The sequence below is a fragment of the Aotus nancymaae genome, unplaced genomic scaffold (assembly GCF_030222135.1).
Source record: "Aotus nancymaae isolate 86718 unplaced genomic scaffold, 86718_ANA_hifiasm-v0.15.2.pri h1tg000007l, whole genome shotgun sequence".
Classification (NCBI taxonomy): domain Eukaryota; kingdom Metazoa; phylum Chordata; class Mammalia; order Primates; family Aotidae; genus Aotus; species Aotus nancymaae.
In genome coordinates, this window is record NW_026988418.1 from 11,675,627 (window position 1) to 11,701,691 (window position 26,065).

The 26,065-nt window shown below is 36.3% G+C and overlaps 1 protein-coding gene across 5 annotated transcripts in view; it reads right to left on the minus strand.

The window, feature by feature from the left end:
- Positions 1–26,065, minus strand: part of SPATA6 (spermatogenesis associated 6) — a 160,915-nt gene that overhangs the window by 52,079 nt on the left and 82,771 nt on the right. For 4 of the 5 annotated variants that reach the window (XM_012434814.2, XM_012434817.3, XM_012434819.3 and 1 more), the window contains exons 9-10: positions 9,283–9,467; positions 5,313–5,412 (exon numbers count right to left, since the gene is read on the minus strand). In XM_012434814.2, the coding sequence (XP_012290237.2) occupies positions 5,313–5,412; positions 9,283–9,467 (285 nt within the window). The remainder of the gene's footprint in view (positions 1–5,312; positions 5,413–9,282; positions 9,468–26,065) is intronic. The other variant, XM_012434815.2, reaches the window with a different exon arrangement.

A 26,065-nucleotide genomic window follows, 5' to 3' on the forward strand; every position in this document is an offset into this window, starting at 1 on the left:
ATTTGTATATATTTTAAAATAAACATGAATTAAAACTTATGTCAAACTCTAACCCAACATCACAGGGTTCATTCTAGCCTTCATCCTCCTGGGTTCTTTTTCTGACAGTGAGAAATCTACTGCCTTTATCTACAGTTTATTTACTTATTGGTTCAACTTTAATACACATGTAAAATATTTTCAGAATTGATAATTCATATCCCTGTATGAAACATTTATCTACTAGAGCAGGGGTTATCAAACTACAGATCACAGGGCAAAACTGGCCCTTTGCCTATTTTAGTATGATATAAGAGCTAAGAGTAGTATTTACATTTGTAAATGACTATAAACATAGAATATTTTAGAAAAATTAATGAAAATTGCATGAAATTCACATTTAGTGCACAATGATAAAGTTTTCTTGGTACACAGAAATGCTCATTTGTTTACATATTGTATATGATTGCTTTCTTGCTACAACCACACAGCTATGTAGTTGTCACAAGGATCCTATGACTCAAAAAGTAAAAAGTATTTAACATCTATCTTACTGTCTACAGAAAAAGTTTGCTGACCCCTGAACCAGAATATAGTGATTATGTAGTTCTTTTTGTCTTAGCCTTACTGTATGCTTTTAAAACAAAATATTTCAGTTATTCAAGTCAGTTAATTCAAACATATGTCTTACATTTTAATATTGTTATATTCATTAATTATGATAGTCATTACATCCTTGGATGACACAACATCATGCTTGATTTTTTCTTTTAATTTTCATATAGCAAAGTTAACTCTGATGTACATTTCTATGAGTTTTGACAAATACATAGTTATGTATTGATCACTCCCATACCAATAACAACAGTTTCTTAAACCTCAAAATTTCCCTGTCAGGCTGGTCTCTTTTGTAGTCAACATCTTCTGTCCCCCTCCTCAGTGCAATAATGTCATATAAATAAATTCATACATGTAGCTTTGGGGATCTGGCTTCTTTCATTTAGCAAGCTATATTTAAGATTCATCATATTGTGTGAATTAATAGATCATTATTTTTTATTGTTGAGTATTCCATTGAGAATAGGTGTACCATAGTTTGTTCACCATCTGCCAATAAAGGGCATCTTTGTTGTCTCCACTTTTTGGCAACCATAAAGTTTCTATAAATATTTGTGTACAGATTTTTGTGTGAACATAAATTTTCAATTCATTTGGATAAAGACCTAGGAGCAGGACTGCCAGGTCATATGATAAGTATATATTTAATTTTATTAAAAACTGTCTTCTATAGTGGCCATACCATTGGTATTCCCACCAGCATCAAATGGCATTCCTGTTGGTCCATGTCCTTGTCAGCATAATTTTGTTCTTGTTTTTATTTAATGATTCTAATAGGTGTATGGTGGTATCTCATTATGGTTTTGTTTGAGGTGGAGTCTTGCTCTGTCACCCAGGCTGAAGTGCAGTGGTGTGGTCTCTGCTCACTGCAACCTCCACCTCCCAGGTTCAAGCCACTCTCTGCCCAAGCCTCCCAAGCAGCTGGGACTACAAGTGCCCACCACCATGCCTGGCTGATTTTTTTCTATTTTTAGTAGAGACGGGGTTTCACTGTATAGGCCAGGCTGGTCTCAAACTTCTGACCTTGGAATCTGCCTGCCTCAGCCTCCCAAAGTGCTGGGATTATCAGGCATGAGCCACTGTGCCCAGCCTCTCATAATGGGTTTAATTTGCAATTCCATGATGAATTGAGCATGTTTTAATGTGTCTTTTTGGTGAAATGCCTGTTCAGATCTTTCGCCCATTATTTAATTTGGTTATTTATTTTCTTTTTGTTAAGTTTGGATAGTTGTTTTGTGCTTTTGTTCCCTAATTCTAGATACAAGTCCTAATTCATATATATGATTTTAAAATATTTTTATCCAACTTGTGGCCTTTCTTTTCTCTTAATAGTGGCTTTCACAGAGCAAATGAGATAAAATTTATAAATATTTTTAACTTTATGGATGTTGTACTTGCTATCATACCTAAAAACTCATTGCCAAACTTAAATTACACAGATTTTCTACTATATTTTTCTCTAGAATTTTTACATTGAAGGTCTATGATCTATTTTGAATTACATGCCAAGGGGCTTAAAAAAAAAATATCCAGAACCATTTGTTTAAAAAATAACAAAAACAAAGTCAACATTTAATTGGCTTTATACTTTTGTCTAAATCAGTTGACAGTATTTACGTGGGTCTATTTCTGGAATCTCTATTCCATTCCTTTGACATATGTGATCTTCATTACTGTGCTTTACTGTAAAAATCTTAAAATTAGGCAGTGAGTCCTCCAACTTCATTAGTTTTCAGATTGTTTTGATGTTTCAAGTTCCTTTGTCTTTCATACACATTGTTGAATAAGCTTGTCAACATCTACTAAAAAACATGTGCTGGAATTTTGATTAAGATTGTATAAAATCTAGATATCAAATTGAGATTCAAATATTGAATCCTCCCATCAATGAACGTGTTATGTCAACTCTATTTTCTCTTTTCCTTGATTTCTTTCAATAGTGTCTTCTAGTTCTCAGCATACAGAAAGTTCAGAATTTTAGCTAACTACTTAAATTACTGCTTCTATTGTAAATGGTATAGATTTTTCTAAGTTAAAATTTCAATTGCTTATTGCTGGTATATAGAAAAAAAATGACTTTCATTCTTTCTGTGACCTTGCTCACTCACTATTTCTAGGAGCTTTTCTGTAGATGCTTTAGAGTTTTCTACATAAATAATCATATCTTCAGCAAATATAGTTGTTTCTGCCTTTCTAATCTTTATGATGTTCATTTTTCTTGCCATATTACATTGCTTAAGATTCTCACTATGATGCTAAAGGAAACAATGCCTTGTTTCTGAACTTGGGGAAAAGCATTCAGTCTTTCACCAGTAAGTATAATGTTAGCTATAGATTTTCAATAGATGCTCAAAGGAAGTTTGCTTCTACTCCCACTTTACTAAGAGTTTTTATCATGAATGGAGTTTAATTTTATTGAATGCTTTTTCTGTGTCTGCTGAAACTACATAGAAAAAATATGCTTTTTCTTAATCAGTTAATAGGATGAGTTTACTCTGCATTTCTGGAATAAGTCCACTTGATTATGATGTATTTTCATTTTTAAATACAGATGAATTTAATTTGCTACTATGTTGTTGGGAATTTTTGTATATACATTCATGAGGGCCATTGGTCTGTATTTTTCTTTACTTGTAAGGTTGTTGTCTGGTTATAGCATTACAGTAAATATTGACTTCATACAATGACTTGGAAAGTTTTCCTTCTTCTACTTTCAGGGATGTGCAAGACTAGTAGTGAATTTATAAAACAAAATTAAGATAATCAGAAAGTAAAATGGACAAATCTATAGTCATGAGAGTTGACCCTTTCTTGCAATGTGACCCCTAGCTACTACTATGTGGAAAAAAATAATTCCAAATGGTTCATATATTTAAATGTTAAAGAAAAAAAGACTTTAGAATAAAACATAGGAGAAAGTCTTGAAGTAGATAAAAATTATAAAAATACTAATCAAAAAGGAAAAATGATCAATTGTATCCGTTGGAATTAATAACTATTTTTAATCAAAATATACCATTAACAGTGAAAAGATAAGGCACAGAGTAGGAAAAGAAAATTGCAAAACATGTATCTAAGAACTCACCTAAAAATGAAAAATAAACAATCCAGTAGAAAATTGAACAAATAACTTGAACACAAAAGAGGATATACAAAAGGCCAATAATATTCACTTGTCATTGGAAACAGCAACTTAAAACTATTATGTGATAAATTACTTTTCACTTATCAAAATGCCAAATGAAAACACACATAAGCACAGACACGCATGCACACACACAAAAGCAGTCAATCAAAGGAGTGGTGAGGATGGGAAACAAGTAGAACTCTCCTACATTGGTAGTGGGAATGTAACTGTTAAAACCATGTGCAACATTCTTTGATAGCATCTACTAAAGCTGAGTGTACACATTACCTCTGATTAACTCTACTGGTAGATACACACCCAATAAAATGTATGCAATGTCACCCAAGATATGTGCATACTGCTCACAGCAGCTCTATAATATCCCAAACCCAAAACAAACCAAATGCCCATCAATGGGGGAATGAATAAATAAATGGTAGCATTTTCATACAGTAAATGTATTGTATGAACACATTTTATTCATAGCAACAAGAATGAACTCCTGCTACACTGCTATGTAAAACAAGATGTCTAAATTGCAAAAATGCTTGAATTGAAAAACCAAAGAGAAACAAGAATAAAAAAAGTAGACACTGTAGGATACCATTTTTATAAAGTTCAAAACGTGCAATATTATATTTTGCTGTTAGAAGATAAATAACTGTTAGACGTTAAATAATGTTTATACTTGGAATGGCAGTACTGGCAGGAAACAAGAGAGGCTTCTGCAGAACTGTTCTATTTCTTGATCTGGTAGGTAGTTCACATGAGACAAATTTTATAATTTATCAAGCTGTTACTTATTTGTGCATTTTCTATATGTGTACTTTAAAAAGAAGTTTAATTTTAAAAACAGCACATATATAGAAACTTAAAACTGTAAAAACTGATCCCAAGGTCATATAAGCCCCTTATATCCAAAGACTAATCTTAGTGTCCAACACACATTGATGATAAAGACTGCTTTTTAAACTAATGAATGAAACAAGAGATCAAAAACAAAAAATACAGTCATTATTTCCCAGCTGTCATGTATATGAATGTTTATCTGCTTTTTCTAAAAAAAATCCTCATATAGATTTTTTCTAACATTAAACCTGAAAAACTTGACCTGCTCTTTTCCTCTTTTAAATTATTCAACAAACATACAAATTAACAGAAGTTTCTTCAAACTACATACCTCTCACTATCCCCTCATGCTACCAATTAGAATTAAATCTGTTTGCAGCAGATGAAATTGGTTTATATTGGGCCACAAAACAAGAGTTCTCATATTATGAAGGCTGTGAAACAATTATCATCAAGTCACTATGTAATGAAGCTTTATAAGACAATTATCACTAACGTTGTTTATAGTTCAGATGGTCTATGTCAAACATTTTGCATAATGACTTAGGTTGACCAGGAATTTAGATATGTTGCCTTGAGCAAAACCCATTGACTTCCATCAAATGGAGCTTTCTTTTTTTTTTTTTCTTCCCTGTGACTAAATATTGTAAGCTTTTTTTTTTTTTTTTGTAAATTATTGTAAGCTTTAAGCATCTTTGGTGGTTTTCTTGATCTTCAAGAGAAAACTTTAGAAACTAACATATAAATGTTTTGGATGAGCCTGATGTGATTTCAAGACATTTTTTACCCGGTCATGGATCTCATTGCAGTTTGAAGGTGAACACCAATCAGAATGAAACCTGTAGGCATAAAATAAATTTTCTTTTATTATTAAAATCAGGTACTGATTCTAAGCTATACTATCAAGTTTTCACAGTATGTTTAATAAATAGTCTTAATAAAGGTTGGCATGCATTTGGGAGAACATACTTATATATCTGACCATTTTAATGACTTCCACACGTAACTATTTGGAGCTATAATTAAAGATACAGATTTTCATATTAAAACAATAATTCTATGTACAATGCCTTTACATATACTTCCTATTCTCTAGTAATCATACCCTCAAACTATGTGAAAAAAATTCCTTTCTGCAGAGAAAAAAATACCTAATTTTATTAAATGAAACAAAATGTGTGTAATAGATAAAAATATTTATAATTTAATCATGCTCTTATTTTTTCAGAATACAGAGCAACACAGAAGTTAAATGGTTTCTTTTCAACATAGATGATATCATCTCTCTAGTCTCAGCTATGAGTAAATGCATCTAAAAAAATGAAAAATATGACTTTATTATTAGTGTCTGGGGGTTGAAATTAAAGATACGAAAGAAGAAACAAAGCATCCCTTTCTCTTTTGTATGCCCTTCTCAAATTCAAAACTGACAGTATAGGTAAACAACTTTATTTCATATAATAAAAATTTCTATCTAATTATAGTGCATAAAGTGCTATTAATAATTCCTTTATAAAGAAATAGTTAAAACATTGATATGTTGTTTAAGTCTTTGCCATTTTTCCCTCCCCTAACTTTTTGTTTTTTGAGATGAGTCTCACTCTGTCACCCAGGAGTGCAATGGCGTGATCTTGGCTCACTGCAAACTCCGCCTCCCAGGTTCAAGTGATTCTCCTGCCTCAGCCTCCTGAGGAGCCGGGATTACAGGGGCCTGCCACCACACCCGGCTAAGTTTTGTACTTTTAGTAGAGATGGTAGTTTTACCATGTTGGTCAAGCTGGTCTCAAACTCCTGACCACATAATCTGCCCTCCTCGGCCTCCCAAAGTGCTGGGATTATAGGCATGAGCCCAATTGATTCTTAAAAGCTAAAATATCATATATTTACACAAAGTATAAACTACTAAACAGGATAAATGTTTCACATAATGTAATGTTAAATAACTCAATAAATGATCAATTATCTAAATTTTCATCTCCTGTATAGGTAAAAGCAAGTCATATTGCACCTATAAAAACTATATTAGCAGACTGTGTTATTTGCAATATATATTGCACATCTTGGAAATCTGAGATCCAACTACGCAGCTCCAAGGATCCACTGGATCTCTTCAATACTACTATTAGAGAATCCACTAGTCTGTGCTGTAGTATAAGGAATGCTTGCTTGCCGATCTAACTTCATTTATAAAAATCAAAACTTTAAGCATGATTCAAAAGAATATCAGCTCCTTTATAAGATTTGCTAGTATTTCTTGGTCTAATTTTAGAATAACTCAACACCTCACACAAATTTCAAGTTATAATATTAATATTTATATACTGAGAAGAAAACTGCTTCTGAAATATAACACTTATAACCAAAATTGAAACAATTTTATGTTGTGCTAACTTTATTGGAGGGATTTTTTTTAAATGGGCACAAAGTAAAAACCACCTTCACTATAAATAAAGAAATTCATTTGATTAAAGCAACTGCGAAAGTTTCTAAAAATCTGTTTATATACATGATTAAGCAGTCAGCATTTTACTGCAATCTTAGAGAAAACTTAATTTCAATGAATATTTACACAGATAAAATCCTATAACTATATGTTCTTTCATACAGTGTCCACGCAAAACTTCCAATTTTGCCTGGAACATACAATCTACATTTATATCCGTTTCAATTGTTCATTGATTTCAATAGATTCTATAAACACCCTACAAGTTTACTGCCTAGTGACTTAGAAAAAGCCATTTCAGAGAATGTCTTATATTTAAATATGTGGTACTGAGTATTGAAAAGAATAAAATGTTTTTGTTCCCAGTAATATGTCTTAGACATTTTATCTTCCTTTAGAGACTTACCTAGATATTTAGAAAATACACTCAAATCAAAGGTGCTCTGCTTTAGTGAAAGTAAAAAAGCTTATCTATCATGCCTGCTCCAGAGAGTACACCAATAAAATGTTAATTTATTTAGATAAACTCAAAACTAAAATGCTATTATATTCTTTTATTTTAAAATTACCTAACCTTCCTAAGGTTATAGATAAAATAGGTAACATTTAACATTAGAATCATTCATTTTCTTCTAGCAAAGAACTTACTACATCTATTATCCTGAGTGAAAATAATGTGTAAATGCCACCGCCATCTACTCTAAGCCCTTGCCCACATTGAAATATGAATAAAGGGACAGCTAACTTTAGCTATCATCAATAAAAAATTTTTCAATATAGCCTCAATGAAGAATTTATCAATCTGGAAAGGACTGAAGTCAAAAGCTGGAACAGAATTGCATACAAAGATAAAGTTAACACAGAATTAAAATTAATACCATATTAGAGTGGTTAAGTTTACAATCGGAATGTTCTGCAAAATATGTGAAAAGATAGAAAAATAAAAGTATAAAAACATATCCAAGGAAATACAGACTTAAAAAAATTCTGAAAAATGTACAGATATGACGAAGAACCTAATCAACAAAATCACAAGCGATGAATTCTAAAAATCGATAAAAAGAAAGCAGCACCAACTGTACCTCTAAACATCTGGACAGATGATGAAATCAAGGAAAGTCCCCTGATATTCAGATGTAAGTTACTAACTTCAGCAGAAAAATCTCTCTTCCAGAATTTCTCCTGAACTTTTGATGTTTTTTTTGTTGTTGTTGTTTGTATATGTGTGCACCTATGCTGATGATTCCATTATCCCCTCCCCACCCTCACAAGCATGATTCTAAGAGACCAGAAGCAACCTTAACCAAAATCCCATATCTCAGGATTGGGGTCTGCAACATGCCTCCATGTAACATTTTGAATGCTTGCAAAGCTAACAAGAAAACAGATAAACCTATATGTTTAGAATAGATTTGTTTTAACACAGCATCCAAACTAAATCATCAGTTTTTAGTTAAATTTTTGATATATTCTCCACACTTAATTAAATCTTTGTTAATTATATCTGATGGCCCCAATATACTATAGGAATTTGGTGTGCTTACTTTAGCACCAGCTGTAAAGATAAATTGATTTCCATGTTGTTGACAGTGTTTCTCTTAAATATAGAAAAAAACTTATTTAATTTTTTTAACCAGGATTGATTTATTTTCAACTTATTACAGAAACATGGTTTCCTATGTTACTATTTGTAACAGAGGTAATGAATTTCCAATTTCAATTTTAAAATCTATGCAAAGGAAGTATTTATTTCACATCCAAATTATAAGAGAATCAGACTCCGGTTGCCATAGTATTTTTAAAGGGACAGTTGGAATCTTTGCATAATTAAGATGCTCTTGGGGAGTTGGGGGAAGGTTGTTTGAGAAAACTAGATACCATCTACCAACAATATATAGATAGCCATTATGACTAAATACAACATATAACCTATGTTGTGTTTATACTTAAGGCAAACCTATAATATCAAATTCCTCTGAATCTACTAAAAACAATCACATATACTACTTTTCACTTTTAAGAAGTATAATCTGTAGTTAGGGTTAATGTGACCCTATTTGTTTAATAAACTCACTTCTAGAGAATTGTGCTAGGAAGAACTATCTAACACTATCTAATATGTAATATATTCTAAACAAAAACAACTTAAGTCTCTTAAAATCAAATTACATTTTTATATATTTATTTCACATGCTTAATTGCTGCTTCCCTTTCTAATATTTATTATTCAAAGATCAGTACAGAAATAAAGAGAGCACATAATTACCTTTCCCTGAGAGAAGCTCTATTTAACACAGGGCTTGGAGAATAGTTCGGCATTGTTGAGGGTGCTGAATGGACTAGTAAAGTCCTCGCTGAATGCTGAGGCTTACTACATGACCTTGGGCTCAGATATTCTTCACACTTTTCTAAAGAGTCATCGAAGTCTCTCCCATGGGGTGTCCTGATAACCTGTTTTAAAAATTATATATATAGATATACACACATATGTATATAACATAATATATAGTACCATAGTATGCATAGTATTATACATGTGCACAAACACTACTTTTATAAAATACAACAAATATATGCCACAGCTATATTTAAAGATAAAATTCAGAATATAGTAATTAGTCACTGTAAGATTAAATATAGCAAGATTGTTGATTATATATAAAATTTATAAAACAGTTCAAAAGGCTTCTGAGTAGTGGTGGGGTTGGCACAGGAGTGTGGTATCTAAAACAAAGAATATATCCACATAAACCAAATGGTAGCCTAGTTTAGCTATCAGATCAAACAGAACTAGATTCAAATTCAGGTCTAATACTTATTCATTACTTCATTTGTTCTGGGTATAGACACATGAACAAATCAGGAAAGACAAATGGATACATTCCTGCCCCTGTGGAACTTACATTCTGGCAAAATTTACATTCTAATAAGAAGTTATAAATGTAAAACACACAACTATACCAACATAAAGAAGTAGAGTGTATCAAAGGATGTTAAGTAACATGGGAAGAAGTAAAACAAGAAGGAGGTTAAGTGTCGATGGGTGAGATAAAACGGGGATGCAGCAAATGAGCTGTAATTTTAAATAGGATAGTCAGTAGGAACCTCACAGAGAGGAAGACATCTTAGTAGAGATGAAGACCTCAGTAAAGACTGTAAGACCTAAGTCATGGAGATTATCTGTAGAAAGACCATGCCAGAAGAAACAAAAATAAATGCAAAGATCTTGGGAGTAGTAAGAGGACATGCTTGATATTAGCAAGGGAGCCAGTGGAGCTGGACTGAGTAGTAAGAAATGAGGTCCAAAAGGTAGGTTTTAAGAATTTAGTCCTTTATTCTGACAGAAAAATTTGTCTTGACTTTTTCCTTCTATAAATAGGAAATCCCAGGCTATTACATTGAGAACAGTCTGCAGAGGGGCCAAGGGTCCTGGCAGGAAATCAGCTAGGAAACTATTGCAATAAAATCTGGAAAAGGATGCTGGCTTGGGCCAGAATGATTACGATGGAGGTGAGAAGTGATCAGATTCAGACTATATTTAGAAGACACAGCCAACAGACTACTGGTCTCGATGTCAAAGATGACACTAAGGTTATCTATCTGTCCTAATCAACTAGAAGGGTTGGGTTTGTATGAATTAGATATACTCTTCCAATTGTTAGAATAGAAAATTAAGATATTAGGAGTCTGGTTTTGGACATAATAAGCTTCACATATCTATTAATCATCCAATACATTAGAGCAGAGTCTGGGGGGAAGTACAGGATAAAAATATAAATTGGTAATTACTATAGTCTAAATGGTATTTAAAGATATGACACTGGGTGATATTGCCAAGGAAGTAAATCAAAAGTAGGAAATATCTGAAGAATTAGCCCTGGGAATACTCCAATATTTAGAGGCTTGAAACATGAAAAGAAAACATTACTGAAGAGTAGCCAGGGAGGAAGGGAAAGAAACAAGATAATTGGTTGTTTTGGAAATAAACAATGTATTTCAAGGAAAGAGTAGTAACTAATGGGTAAATATAACTTGATAGGTCAAGTTAGAAAAGACTGAGACCTTTGATGTTAGGAACAGTGAGGTCATCAATAACATCAACAAAAAATAGCTTTAATGGGGTGATGAGAGTGAAAAATCTGGAGTTGAGTTCAAGAGAGAGTAAGAGGAGAGAAATTGGATTCATTTAACAAATATTTGAGTTCCAGTCATGTCATAAGTTTTGGGACTACAATAGTGAACAAAACAAAGTCCCTGCCTTTAAGAGTTTACGTTATAGCAGTGTTATTTGTTAAATATTTGACCTTTTAGACAGCAATCTAATTCTTCTCAGACTCATCCCCTCACATGAAAAATAATCTTAATAATAGCTACCTTATAGATTTCCATAATTTATTTAAACTATATTGCAGGATGTCTAGGTGTATAAATTAGTTACCCAATAAAAGTATGTCATTTGTTATTAAAAAATAAGTCCAACATAGATTTTGCTTCAACACTACCACAATTTTCAGTATTTTCCAAGATTACAACAAATAATATGTCAGTGGACAGCTGAGAGAATCAAGCTTTCATTCCAGAACCTAACAGAACATAGTTCAAATGACTCAGTTACAGTCCTCAGTATCTGACCAACAAGAAATATGTGACCAAAATCAAAGAAAAAAATAAAATTGCTCCATTTTTAGCTATTCAAAGACAAAAGAAAACACAGTAAATGTTAAAAACAAGATCAAGGAGATTCATGGTGAACAATGTAAGTGCATATGTTAAGAGACACAGAATAGGTAGCTCACACCTGTAGTCTCAACTACTCGGGGGCCGAGGAGGAACACTTGAGTTCAGGAGTTCTACACTGCAGTGAGCTATGATTGCACCACTACACTCCAGCCTGGGTGGCATAGCAAGACTGTCTAGAAGAAGAAAAGAAAAAAAAAAAAAGACAAGACAAGAAAGAAAAAGAAAAGTGGGGGAAGGTGTCACAGTGTTATTTCTAGAATATATTTAAATATGAGCCACTTGGCCTTAATTATTTTCTTTTTATCAATTGCAATGTCAACTGAAACATGTTGGATGGCAGACAACTTCATCTTTGTCTGCTAAATTTTCTCCCCAAACTAGTCAGCAGTGCTTTAAATAAAGCCTTTTATAGGTGACTACCACTGAATTTTTATCAGAATATTCACTGAGAATCTCTTGAATATGTTAGCTAACACTCAGACATAAAGAGAAACAAAAACTTAAACTCACAATCCAGATGAGACAGGGCATATGCAGAAGAATAAATGACAATGAGATATGCTGAAGTGTCAAAATTCAAAGGCATAAAGACTTGTAATGGTCTTAATGGTGGAGGTCTCATTGAGAAAGCAGAATTGAAAGCAAAGCCATAAGTAGAGGAAAGGAGAAGAAGGACCACTCAGAATAGGAAAAAGGCACAAGAAAAGATGAGCAAAGATGAAAAATGAACAATTAGTTTCGCTATTTCTATAGGAATGTACCAGAGAATATCAGAGGTGGGAGGGGCACATGGTACAAGAATCTAAAATGCTACAACTCAAGAGTATTCAACATTTATTAAGCATCTCCTGCATGTAAAGTACCAAAGAAGGGAACAATAACTGCAGGTATTAAATGAATATAACAGGAGACCTCAAAAAAATTACAATCCAGAATATAAGACATCAAGGACAAGTAATGAGAAAGGAAATTAGAACCAAATAGTCATAAAGTAATTGTGCAATGGGAACACAGTTCGAATGTATTCCTTCCATAGAACTAGAGTGTGTGTTTTGGAAAGTATTATACCTAAATAAGGGGTTAAGAGGTATAATGAAAGTGTAGGTCTCTTTGATACGAATCCACTTCAAACTTAAAGCCTTCAGCCGTAGCTTAAAAAATGTTTCCATAGTGCTTCTAAGTTTCCCTTAGATTATTTCCTCGCAAAAGCTAAATGGAGTATTATCTCTTTGGTGCATCACAGAAGGGTTATATTTCTTGGGAGTATCTTCAATAACACTGGTTTAGAGTCCAAAAACCTGAGTTCAAGTCCCTGCTGCTTACCCTATTGAAGCTTTAGTTTCCTTACCTATAAACCGAAGACATAATCTTACAGATTTGACAGAAAAATTAAAAGAAATAAAAGTGAAAACAGTGGAGGGCTTGGCACATGAGAGATAATTTTCCTCTGCGTATAGTATTTATATTTCAGCATAAAAAGACCTTTTTTGCATTTATGAAAAAAGATTTTCAAATAATTTTCTATGATGCCACAAATGCAACAGTTTCCATACTGCAAATACTGAAATGTATCAAGATTAAAAAATAACTAAAATTTTAAAACTAATCTGAAACTGGTACAGGTAAAAAAAGAAAATTTCATACACTAAATTCATTGTGATTAATGACATACTTTTCATATCTATGATATGTAGTGTTTTTATATCACACTTATGCAATAAGATTCCTGAAAAGTTGCTTACACACTGAATTGATAAATCATATTAATGGCCATAAAAATGTTATATTTACAAAAACCTCAAGGACAAATTAGTGTGGATGAGAATTAACTACTAAGAATATAATGGGAACTAGAAAATTCAGTTGCTCAGCAAATATTTGTTGTAAGCCTACATAGTGCCTAGTAACACACACTATTCTCTAAAGTTTCTCGTCTGTCATAAAGCAGAAGAGTTCAGAAATAAACACAAATAATTCAAATGGAATTAGCTAAGAAGTAGTTGAGAATAAGGACCATAGGACATTAGTGCAGAATAGGTACAACTTGCAGGATGGCCAGAGGAAAGTATGGTTCTGAAAGGGAGAAAAGTAGATATGGGTAACTGAAATCAGTTTCTTCATCTTGCCAAGAACATTTCTCAGTGAATATTATATCAAGTAAATGATCAATTCCTATCTTATCTGATTTAAAGTTTTATATGCTCACTATCTGATTTGGTTTAAGAAAGATGCACTTTTTTTACACTGAAGACAAATTTAAAAGATATTCTAAAATAATGCAGTAAGAAAATAATTCCCAAATATATCAGTTCTTGAAGGGAACCCCTCCCCTCTTAGACCACTGTTCTACTCATTTATATATAAATAACTTTATTTATTTATTGATTTAAGTGCTGAATTCATGCATTTTATTTATTGGTTTGCATTTAGTTCCCAGGAAATATTTTTTTTAATTGCATTTTAGGTTTTGGGGTACATGTGAAAAACATGCAAGATTGTTGCATAGGTACACACATGGCAGTGTGATTATAAATAACTTTTTAAATCCTTACAACAATCTTATGAGGTAGACATTTTTAATATCTACACCTAACTGGTAAAAAAAAAAAAAAAAAGAAAGCAAAATCAAACAGCTATTAAGTAGTGAGGGTACCAGGTCAACTATATATGAGGGATCTATGGCAGAAACAAATGGCCAGCTTTCATAGCCCATGCTATGAGGTAGGAACCAGATGCCAGGTATACTTTCATCATAGTTACCCCCGAGTGTTATGAGCTCAGAACAAGGAGGGTAACACGTCCGAGCAGGATAATGATTTCTTGGAGGGCGGTAGATTAAGAGACCAAAAACTGGGGATATCCATGTTGACGAGGAGTTTTTTGACTGGGATGCGCTGTGTCCAGGGAACGATTTTATGTACTATGGAATATTAAGGATCTTTGGTAAGGGTCAATATCCATGTGGAAAAGGTCTAAATAGTATGGCTAGTGTCAGTGAATGTGTTATAGTTGATGAAGGAGTTTTAATTCATGCTTATATGCATGTGGGTAAAGTTTTTAATGTACTTTTATGGGTGAATATCCTACTGAATGAGTAAGTAACAGGATTTCTGTAACAAAATTCCCAAAAAGGATGAGTTCACAATATGATTTACCAATAATCCAATGCACAGAGCTAAGGAACAAACTGATAAACTTTCTGAGAAAGAAAGAAAACATTCCCAACTAAAGTTATAATGTGATCACCAAGATGCTACCAAGCCACTCAAGGACAGTACAAGAAAGGATAATTATAGGCCACCCTCAGTTGTTGCCATATATGGAAAAATCATACCTAAAATGTTAATAAATTTAATTCAGTAATATTGAAGAATAAACTAAACATGAGAGAAGATCCAAGACGGCTGGTTAGGAGCAGCTCAGGATTGCAGCTCCCAGTGAAAGCGCAGAGAGTGAGTGGACGCCACACTACCAGATGGACTTTTATTGCCCACAGACCAGGAGATTACCAGGCGGAGGAGCCCCACGGGTCGCCAGTGCAGCTGTATTGGCCGGCATGGCGGTTCCCAGTGCAGAGTAAACGGGACTGGGTCCCGGGAAGCTCCAGGAAGGCAGAGTCGCTCATTTATCTGATTAAAAAAAAAAAAAGGGGGGGGAATGAAACAGGGAGCCAGGCCAGGAGATTCCCAGGCAAAAAAGTGGCACGAATCTCAGAGTCGCTGTTTCAGCTGGCACAGTGGGTTGCCGCACAGGAAATCACACAGACCCTGGAGCCTTTTCAACAGGCGACCAGAACACCTGGGAGAGAGCCGACCATTCAACTAAAAAACAAAAGGCTCTGAGGCAGGGAGCCAGGTGATCAGCCACCTGGTTCCACCCCCACAAAAACAAAAACAAAAACAAAAAAACAGCAATTGGAAATATTCTGGGTTGAGAGTTTCACAGCAAGCACAGCTGAACCCGGGACAGTCCAGCTCTGTAGCGGGGGGGCGTCCGCCATTACCGAGGCACTCCACCACTACAGAGGCAGTCCATCACTGCTGAGGCAGCCTGCCATTGCCAAGGCAACCCGCCATTACAGAGAGAGTCTGTCATTACAGAGGTGGGCCACCATTGCTGAGGCACTTCTAACTATACCCAGATAAACAGGACTGCAGGGAAGTTCAAATGGCAGTTGGGCTGAGCCCACAGCAGCTCAGTGAAGCCTCTGCAGGCAGACAGTGACTAGGCTGCCTCCGTGCAGGGCAGGGCAGCCCTGAAAAAAAAAAAAAGGCAGCAGCACAGCAGAAACTCATAAATAAAGCCCTAACTCCCCGGGACAGAACACCTGGGGAAAAAAAAGGGGTTTATGAGTTCTGCTGCAGCAGACTTAAACGTACCTGCCCAGCAGCTCTGAATGAACAACAGAGCTCACAGCTCAGCACTTGAGCTACTATAAAGGACAGACTGTCTCCTCAAGCAGCTCCCTGACCCCCGTATATCCAAAGAGTCACCACATAAAGGAGAGCTCAGACTGACATTTGGCAGGTATCCTTCTGGGACAAAGCAGAGAAGAAACTGGTAGCAACCTTTACTGTTCTGCAGCTGCTGCAGGTGCTCCCCAGGCAAGCAGGGCCTGGAGTGGACCTCAGCAGTCCTACAGCAGAGGGGCCAGACTGTTAGAAGAAAAACTAAGAAACAGAAATAACTTCATCATCAACAAACAGGACATTCACTCAGAGACCTAATCAGAAACTCAGCAACTACGAAGACAACAGTTGGATAAATCCACAAAGATGGGAAGAAACCAGCACAAAAAGGATGAAAACACCTGAAACCAGAACACCTCTCCTCCTACAAGGGATCACAACTCCTCACCAGCAAGGGAACAAGACTGGATGGAGAATGAGTGTGATGAAATGACAGAATCAGGCTTCAGAAAGTGGGTGATAAGAAACTTCCGTGAGCTAAAAGAACATGTTGTAACCCAATGCAAAGAAACTAAGAACTTTGAAAAAAGATTTGACAAAATGCTAACGAGAATGGACAACTTAGAGAGGAATATAAGTGAATTGATGGAGCTGAAAAGTACAAGACAAAAACTTCGCGAAGCATGCACAAGTTTCAACAGCCGAATTGACCAAGCAGAAGAAAGGATATCAGAGGTCGAAGATCAACTCAATGAAATAAAACGAGAAGGCAAGATTAGAGAAAAAAGGGTAAAAAGGAATGAACAAAGTCAACAAGAAATATGGGACTATGTGAAAAGACCTAATCTAGGTTTGATAGGTGTACTTGAATGTGATGAAGAGAATGAATCCAAGCTGGAAAATACTCTTCAGGATATTATCCAGGAAAACTTCCCCAACCTAGTAAGGCAGGCCAACATTCAAGTCCAGGAAATACAAAGAACACCACAAAGATATTCCTCAAGAAGAGAAACCCCAAGGCACATAATTGTCAGATTCACCAGGGTTGAAATGAAGGAGAAAATACTAAGGGCAGCCAGAGAGAAAGGTCGGGTTACCCACAAAGGGAAGCCCATCAGACTCACAGCAGATTTCTCAGCAGAAACCCTACAAGCCAGAAGAGAGTGGGGGCCAATATTCAACATCCTTAAAGAAAAGAACTTTCAACCCAGAATTTCATATCCAGCCAAACTAAGCTTCATAAGTGAAGGAAAAATAAAATCCTTTGCGAACAAGCAAATACTCAGAGATTTCATCACCACCAGGCCTGCTTTACAAGAGCTCCTGAAAGAGGCACTACACATAGAAAAGAACAACCAGTACCAGCCACTCCAAAAACATACCAAATGGTAAAGAGCATCAACACAATGAAGAATCTGCATCAACTAACGGGCAAAACAGCCAGCTAGCATCAAAATGGCAGTATCAAATTCACACATAACAATATTAACCCTAAATGTAAATGGACTAAATGCCCCAGTCAAAAGACAAAGACTGGCAAATTGGATCAAAAGCCAAAACCCATCAGTGTACTGTATCCAGGAAAACCATCTCACATGCAAGGATACACAAAGGCTCAAAATAAAGGGATGGAGGAAGATTTACCAAGCAAATGAAGAGCAAAAAAAAGCAGGAGTGGCAATTCTTATCTCTGATAAAATAGACTTTAAAGCAACAAAGATCAAAGAGACAAAGAAGGACATTACATAATGGTAAAAGGATCAATGCAATAAGAAGAGCTAACGATCCTAAATATATATGCACCCAATACAGGAGCACCCAGATACATAAGGCAAGTTCTTAATGACTTACAAAGAGACTTAGACTCCCACACAATAATAGTGGGAGACTTTAACACCCCATTGTCAATATTCATTCTCTTTCTGTCAACGAGACAGAAAATTAACAAGGATATCCAGGACTTGAACTCAGACCTGGAACAAGCAAACCTAATAGACATTTACAGAACTCTCCACCCCAAATCCACAGAATATACATTCTTCTCAGCACCACATCACACCTACTCTAAAATTGACCACATAATTGGAAGTAAATCACTCCTCAGCAAATGCAAAAGAACGGAAACCATAACAAACAGTCTCTCAGACCACAGTGCAATCAAGTTAGAACTCAGAATTCAGAAACCAACCCAGAACCGCACAGCTTCATGGAAAGTGAACAACTTTCTCTTGAATGTTGACTGGATAAACAATGAAACGAAGGCAGAAATAAAGATGTTCTTCGAAACCAACAAGAATGAAGACACAACATACCAGAATCTCTGGGACACATTTAAAGCAGTCTCTAGAGGAAAACATATAGCAATAAGTGCCCACATGAGAAGAAATGAGAGATCTAAAATTGACACTCTATCGTCAAAATGGAAAGAACTAGAAGAGCAAGATCAAAAAAACTCAAACTCTAGCAGAAGATAAGAAATAACTAAGATCAAAGCAGAACTGAAGGAGATAGAGACACAAAAAACCCTTCAAAAAATCAATAAATCCAGGAGCTGGTTTTTTGAAAAGATCAACAAAATAGACAGACCATTAGCCAGACTAATAAAAAAGAAAAGAGAGAATAACCAAATAGATGCAATAAAAAATGATAAAGGGGATATCACCACAGATTCCACAGAAATTCAAACCATCATCAGAGATTATTACAAACAACTCTATGCACATAAACTAGAAAACCTGGAAGAAATGGATAAATTCCTGGACACTTGCTTCCTCCCAAGCCTAAACCAGGAAGAAGTCACAACCCTGAATAGACCAATAACAAAGTCTGAAGTCGAGGCAGCAATTAAGAGCCTACCACCCAAAAAAAGCCCAGGTCCAGATGGGTTCACAGCCGAATTTTACCAGACATACAAAGAGGAGCTGGTACCATTCCTTCTGAAACTATTCCAAATAATCCAAAAAGAGGGAATCCTTCCCAAATCATTTTATGAGACCAACATCATCCCGATACCAAAACCTGGCAGAGACTCAACAAGAAAAGAAAACTACAGGCCAATACCCATGATGAACATAGATGCAAAAATCTTCAATAAAATACTGGCAAGCCGATTGCAACAGCACATCAAAAAGCTTATCCACCACGATCAAGTAGGATTCATCCCAGGGATGCAAGGCTGGTTCAACATACGCAAGTTTATAAATGTAATACACCACATAAACAGAACCAAAGACAAAAACTACATGATTATCTCAATTGATGCAGAGAAGGCCTTTGACAAAATTCAACAGCCCTTTATGCTAAAAACCCTCAATAAACTAGGTATTGACAGAACGTATCTCAAAATAATAAAAGCTATTTACGACAAACCAACAGCCAATGTCATACTGAATGGGTAAAATCTGGAAGCATTCCCTTTGAAATCTGGCACTAGACAAGGATACCCTCTCTGACCACTCCTATTCAATATATATGGTACTGGAAGTTCTATCCAGAGCAATCAGGCAAGAAAAAGAAATAAAGGGTATTCAATTAGGAAAGGAGGAAGTCAAATTGTCTCTATTTGCAGATGACATGATTGTATATCTAGAAGACCCCATCGTCTCAGCCCAAAATCTCCTGAAACTGATAAGTAACTTCAGCAAAGTCTCAGGATACAAAATCAATGTGCAAAAATCACAAGCATTCCTATACATCAATAACAGACTTAAAGAGAGCCAAATCAAGAACGAACTGCCATTCACAACTGCTACAAAGAGAATAAAATACCTAGGAATACAACTAACAAGGAACGTAAAGGACCTCTTCAAGGAGAACTACAAACCACTGCTCAACGAAATAAGAGACGACACAAACAGATGGAGAAACATTCCATGTTCATGGTTAGGAAGAATCAATATCATGGAAATGGTCACACTGCCCAAAGTAATTTACAGATTCAACGCTATCCCCATCAAGCTACCAATGACCTTCTTCACATAACTGGAAAAAAACACCTTAAACTTCATATGGAACCAAAAGAGAGCCCGCATAGCGAAGTCAATTCTAAGCAAAAAGAACAAAGTGGGAGGCATCACACTATTGGACATCAAACTATACTACAAGGCTACAGTAATCAAAACTGCATGGTACCGGTACCAAAACAGAGATATAGACCAATGGAACAGAACAGAGGCCTCAGAGGCAACACAACATATCTACAAACATCCGATCTTTGACAAACCTGACAAAAACAAGCAATGGGGAAGGGATTCCCTGTTTAATAAGTGGTGTTGGGAAAACTGGCTAGCCATATGCAGAAAGCAGAAACTGGACCCCTTTCTGACACCTTACACTAAAATTAACTCCAGATGGATTAAAGACTTAAACATAAGACCTAACACCATAAAAACCCTAGAAGAAAATCTAGGCAAAACCATTCAGGACATAGGCGTAGGCAAGGACTTCATGACCAAAACACCAAAAGCATTGGCAACAAAAGCCAAAATAGACAAATGGGACCTAATCAAACGCCACAGCTTCTCCATGGCAAAAGAAACAGTCATTAGAGTCAATTGGCAACCAACAGAATGGGAAAAAATTTTTGCAGGTTACCCATCTGACAAAGGGCTGATATCCAGAATTTACAAAGAACTAAAACAGATTTACAAGAAAAAAACAAACAAGCCCATTCAAAAGTGGGCGAAGGATATGAACAGACACTTTACAAAGGAAGACATACATGAGGCCAACAAACATATGAAAAAATGCTCATCATCGCTGGTCATTAGAGAAATGCAAATCAAAACTACATTGAGATACCATCTCATGCCAGTTAGAATGGCCATCATTAAAAAATCTGGAGACAACAGATGCTGGAGAGGATGTGGAGAAATAGGAACACTTTTACACTGTTGGTGGGAGTGTAAATTAGTTCAGCCATTGTGGAAGACAGTGTGGTGATTCCTCAAGGACCCAGAAATAGAAATTCCATTTGACCCAGCAATCCCATTACTGGGTATATATCCAAAGGATTATAAATCATTCTACTATAAGGACACATGCACACGAATGTTCACTGCAGCACGGTTTACAATAGCAAAGACCTGGAACCAACTCAAATGCCCATTGATGATAGACTGGACAGGGAAAATGTGGCACATATACACCATGGAATATTATTCAGCCATCAAAAACCATGAGTTCGCGTCCTTTGTAGGGACATGGATGAACCTGGAAACCATCATTCTCAGCAAACTGACACAAGAACACAAAATCAAACACTGCATGTTCTCACTCATAGGAGGGTGTTGAACAATGAGAACACATGGACACAGGGAGGGGAGCACTACTCACTGGGGTCTGTTGGGGGGAAATAGGGGAGGGACAGCGGGGGGTGGGGAGTTGGGGAGAGATAGCATGGGGAGAAATGCCACATATAGGTGAAGGGGAGGAAGGCAGCAAATTGCACTGCCACGTATACACCTATGCAACAATCTTGCATGTTCTTCACATGTACCCCAAAACCTAAAATGCAATTTAAAAAAAAGAAAGAATAAACTAAACACAACATGACAAGGTGGTTTATTCAAATAATACAAGGATAGATTATCATAAAATCTATCAATTCATCAGAAAACAATTATCATCTCAAATGCTGGAAAGAGCACTTGATAATATTCAATATGCATTCATTATTAAAAATATATATATATGCTATTCAAACAAGAAATTTCAAGAGAACTTCCTTAACTTGCCAAAGCATAGCTAACAAAACTCTACTGCAAATAATATTTATGTGTGTGGAAATTTATAGATGATCCTATCAAAGACAAGAATACACACTACATTAGTCAACAGTACACCATGTTAGGCAATACTGCAGTAGGAAGTTAAGTTTGAAAATCAGAGGCTTGACATAATAAAGGTTAATTTTTCCTCCAGTATATGGTAATACAGTTTAGCAAGAGAAATTATACAAAATTGTACAAGGACTCATGCTGATAAAACATGCTAAACAAATTATAACTGTACCATATAGAACCTGAAGCTTCATTGTCACTGTAATAAGAGAGTATTTTGATTAGTCCGTTTTCATGCTGCTGATAAAGGCATACACAAGACTGGGAAGAAAAGGAGGTTTTATTATACTTACAGTTCCACATGGCTGGGGAGGTTTCACAATTATGGCTGAGTGAAAGACACTTGTTACATGGTGGAAGCAAGAGAGAATGAGGAAGAAGCACAGGTAGAAACCCCTGATAAACCCTTCAGATCTCATGACACTTATTTACTATCATGAGAATGGCCTGGGAAAGACTAACTCCCATGATTCAGTTACCACCCCATAGGTCCTCCCACAACATGTGAGAATTCTGGAAGATACAATTCAAGTGGAGATTCAGATGGGAACACAGCCAAACCATACCATTCCACCCCTGGCACCTCTAAATATCATGTCCTCATATTTCAAAACCAATCATGCCTTCCCAACAGTCCCCCAAAGTTTTAACTCATTTCAGCATTAATCCAAAAGTCCACAGTCCAAAGTCTCATCTGAGACAAGGCAAGTCCTTTCTGCCTATGAGTCTATAAAACCAAGAGCAAGCTAGTTACTTCCTAGACACAATGGGGTTACAGGTATTATGTAGATACAGCTGTTTCAAAAGAGAGAAATTGGCCAAAACAAAGGGGTCACAAGATACATGCAAGTCTGAAATCCAGCAGGGCAGTCAAATCTTAAAGCACCAAAATAATCTTTGACTCCGTATCTCATACCCAGCTCACACTGATGCAAGATCCCATGGTCTTGGGCAGCTCTACCTGTGTGGTTTTGCAGGGTACAGCCTCCCTCCTGCTGCTTTCACAGGCTGGTGTGTCTGTGGCTTTTCCAGGCGCATGGTGCAAGCTGTCAGTAGACCTACCATTCTGGGGTCTGGAGGACAATGGCTCTCTTCTCACAATTCCACTAGGCGGTGCTCCAGTAGGGACTCTGTGTGGGGGCTCTGACCCCATATTTCCCTTCCACACTGCCCTACCAGCGTGTCTCCATGAGGGCCCCACCCCTGCAACAACCTTCTGCCTGGGCATCCAGGCATTTCCATACATTTTCTGAAGTCTAGGTGGAGGTTCCCAAACCTCAATTCTTTACTTCCGTGTGCTCTGAGGCTCAACACCACATGGAAGCTGCCAAGGCTTGGGGTTTCCACCCTCTTAAGCCACAGCCTGAGCTGTAGACGGGCCCCTGTAGCCATGGCTGGGTGGCTGAGACACAAGGAACCAAGTCGCTAGGCTACATGCAGCACAGGGACCCTGGGCCCAGCCCATAAAACCACTTTTTCTTCCTGGGCCTCCAGGCCTGTGATTGGGAGGGGTTGCCATGAAGGTCTCTGACATGGGCTGGAGACATTTTCCCCGTGGTCTTGGGGATTAACATTAGGCTCCTTGCTACTTATGCAAATTTCTGCAGCTGGATTCAATTTTTCCCCAGAAAATAGGTTTCTCTTTTCTATCACAATGTCAGGATGCAAATTTTCCAAACTTTTATGCTCTACTTGCCATATAAAACTGAATGCCTGTAACAGCACCCAAGTCACGTCTTGAATGCTTTGCTGCTTAGAAATGTCTTCTGCCAGATACTTTAAATCATCTTTCTCAGGTTCAAAGTCCCACAGATCTCTAGGGCAGGGGCAAAATGCCGCCAGTCTTTTTGCGAAAACCTAACAAGAGTCACCTTTACTCCAGTTCCCAAAGCTCCTCATCTCCATCTGAGACCATCTCAGCCAGGATTTTATTGTCCGTGTCGCTATCAGTTTGGCCAAAGCCATTCAACACATCACGAGGAAGTTCCAAACTTTCCCACATTGTCCTGTCTTCTTCTGAGCCTTCCAAACTGTTTCAAACTCTGTTTATTACCCAATTCCAAAGTTGCTTCCACATTTCTGGGTATCTTTTCAGCAACACCCCACTCCACTGGTACCTATTTACTGTATTAGTCCATTTTCACACTGCTGATAAAGACATACACGAGACTGGGAAAAAAGGAGGTTTAATTTGGCTTACAGTTCAACATGGCTGGGGAGGTTTCACACTCATGGATGAGAGCAAAACGCACTTCTTACATGGCAGCAGCAAGAGAGAATGAGAAAGAAGCAAAAGCAGAAACCCCTGATAAACTTATCAGATCTTTTGACATTTATTTACTATTAGGAGAATAGCATGGGAAAGACCAGTCCCCAAGATTCAATTAACTTCCCCCGGGTCCCTCCCACAATACCTCTATAAAAAAATCCAAGAACATCTATGACAAGATTGTCATACAAAAATCAATTCCAAACCTATACATCAGTAAAACAACAAAATGTAATTTTACCAAAAAAAAAAAAGTCCATTTACAATAAGAACAAGCCATAAGGTTTCTAGAAATATGTCTACAAAAACAATGTATAACACATTAATGAAAAAACGTATAACTTTAGTGAGCCATAAGAACTGAGACCATCTGCATTCATATGGCTTAACTATCAGAACAAAGATCTAAGGCCCACCTACTTCAACATCACATTCTCATGAGTTCCTCAATTCTTGCCCAGGAAAATGAAGCTATAAACCAGTAAATAACTTCATTATTTTCTTCAAGAACTTCCCATAAATCATTTACCTGAACAACAGACTGCTCAATCATCAATCAGCTACCTTCTCAAAACAATAGATTCTGAATCCGGTCAAACAGTTCACTTCTCAGGACAACAGATCACTCAACTGAACAAATCCCTTCCTTATCAAAACAGTGTTTACTTGTCAAGACTTTAAGACCCAGGCCTTTATTCTATTAATCCTAAACTTTTATATCACAAACTTTGCCTACAAGATTCCCACACTGAAAGATCTCTTATGACACTCAAGCCCAGTTCCCAAAACCATATAAATATCAGCCATTAACATTCCTCTTCCAGAGACAACACTAAGACTGTCAAGGTGGTGCTCTCCCATACGGTATTATGTTATAAAGTCAGCTTTGCTTGATATCAACAGATTATTCAGTTTTTGTGGTAGACTTTTCACCGGTTGGCAGTTAACAATCCTAGAAGTCAACTAAGATCCAATAGGCACTTTTGCTTCCACAGCTAAGATCTTCAACTTAGAAATATCAAATTCTCCTAAGACCTCTTTTAGCCCCTTTCTTCAGGGGTCTCTCTGGCTATAATGGTGAAGTGGGTCTCAGTATTGAGACTCAGCTCCAATTTCCTTTGGTTAAGCTCTCAATCACTGAGTTACCCTGTCTTTTAGAAATGCAGAAGACTTTCAGTAATCTATTAATTATCTGATCATGAAAATTTGTATGGCAGGGAGAAATCTGTCTCATTACTAACAATACTAATATGTATCTCTGTCACTTTTTAAGGGGAGTCTGTTAATGAAATTTCCTAGAAAAGTGAACAGACATAAGCTACTAAACCCATTTTTGAGGCCAAGCCCAAATACTCACAGGTTCAGCTGTTCTCACTGTACCAACATCCTTACAGTAAAAACTTTGCCCTGGGTCACTTATCAAAATATCATGAAAACGTTCCTCAGGTTGGTTGGTTGGTTTGTTTTCTTCAGGGGAGAAATTTCCTCTGGGAGAAACTGCCTCCAAATCTTTCATCTTTCTAAAATTGTGGATTTATCCAGTCTTCAATTCGGAATTACCAACTATTAGCATGAGACCCCAAGACAAATTGTGCACAAGTAATATATTTGATAAACACTGCCAAACTCATGGATTTATTTCAGTCTAGGTTCACGTCCCCCTCCAAGTTATATTCAAGCTTCCTACATGTATTCATACTAGAATTTTAAATTGTACACTTATTTTTCTAAACAGCATGATTTCACCAAGGATATTTTAGACTTACAGTGGCAACTTTGGAGACTTTTTTA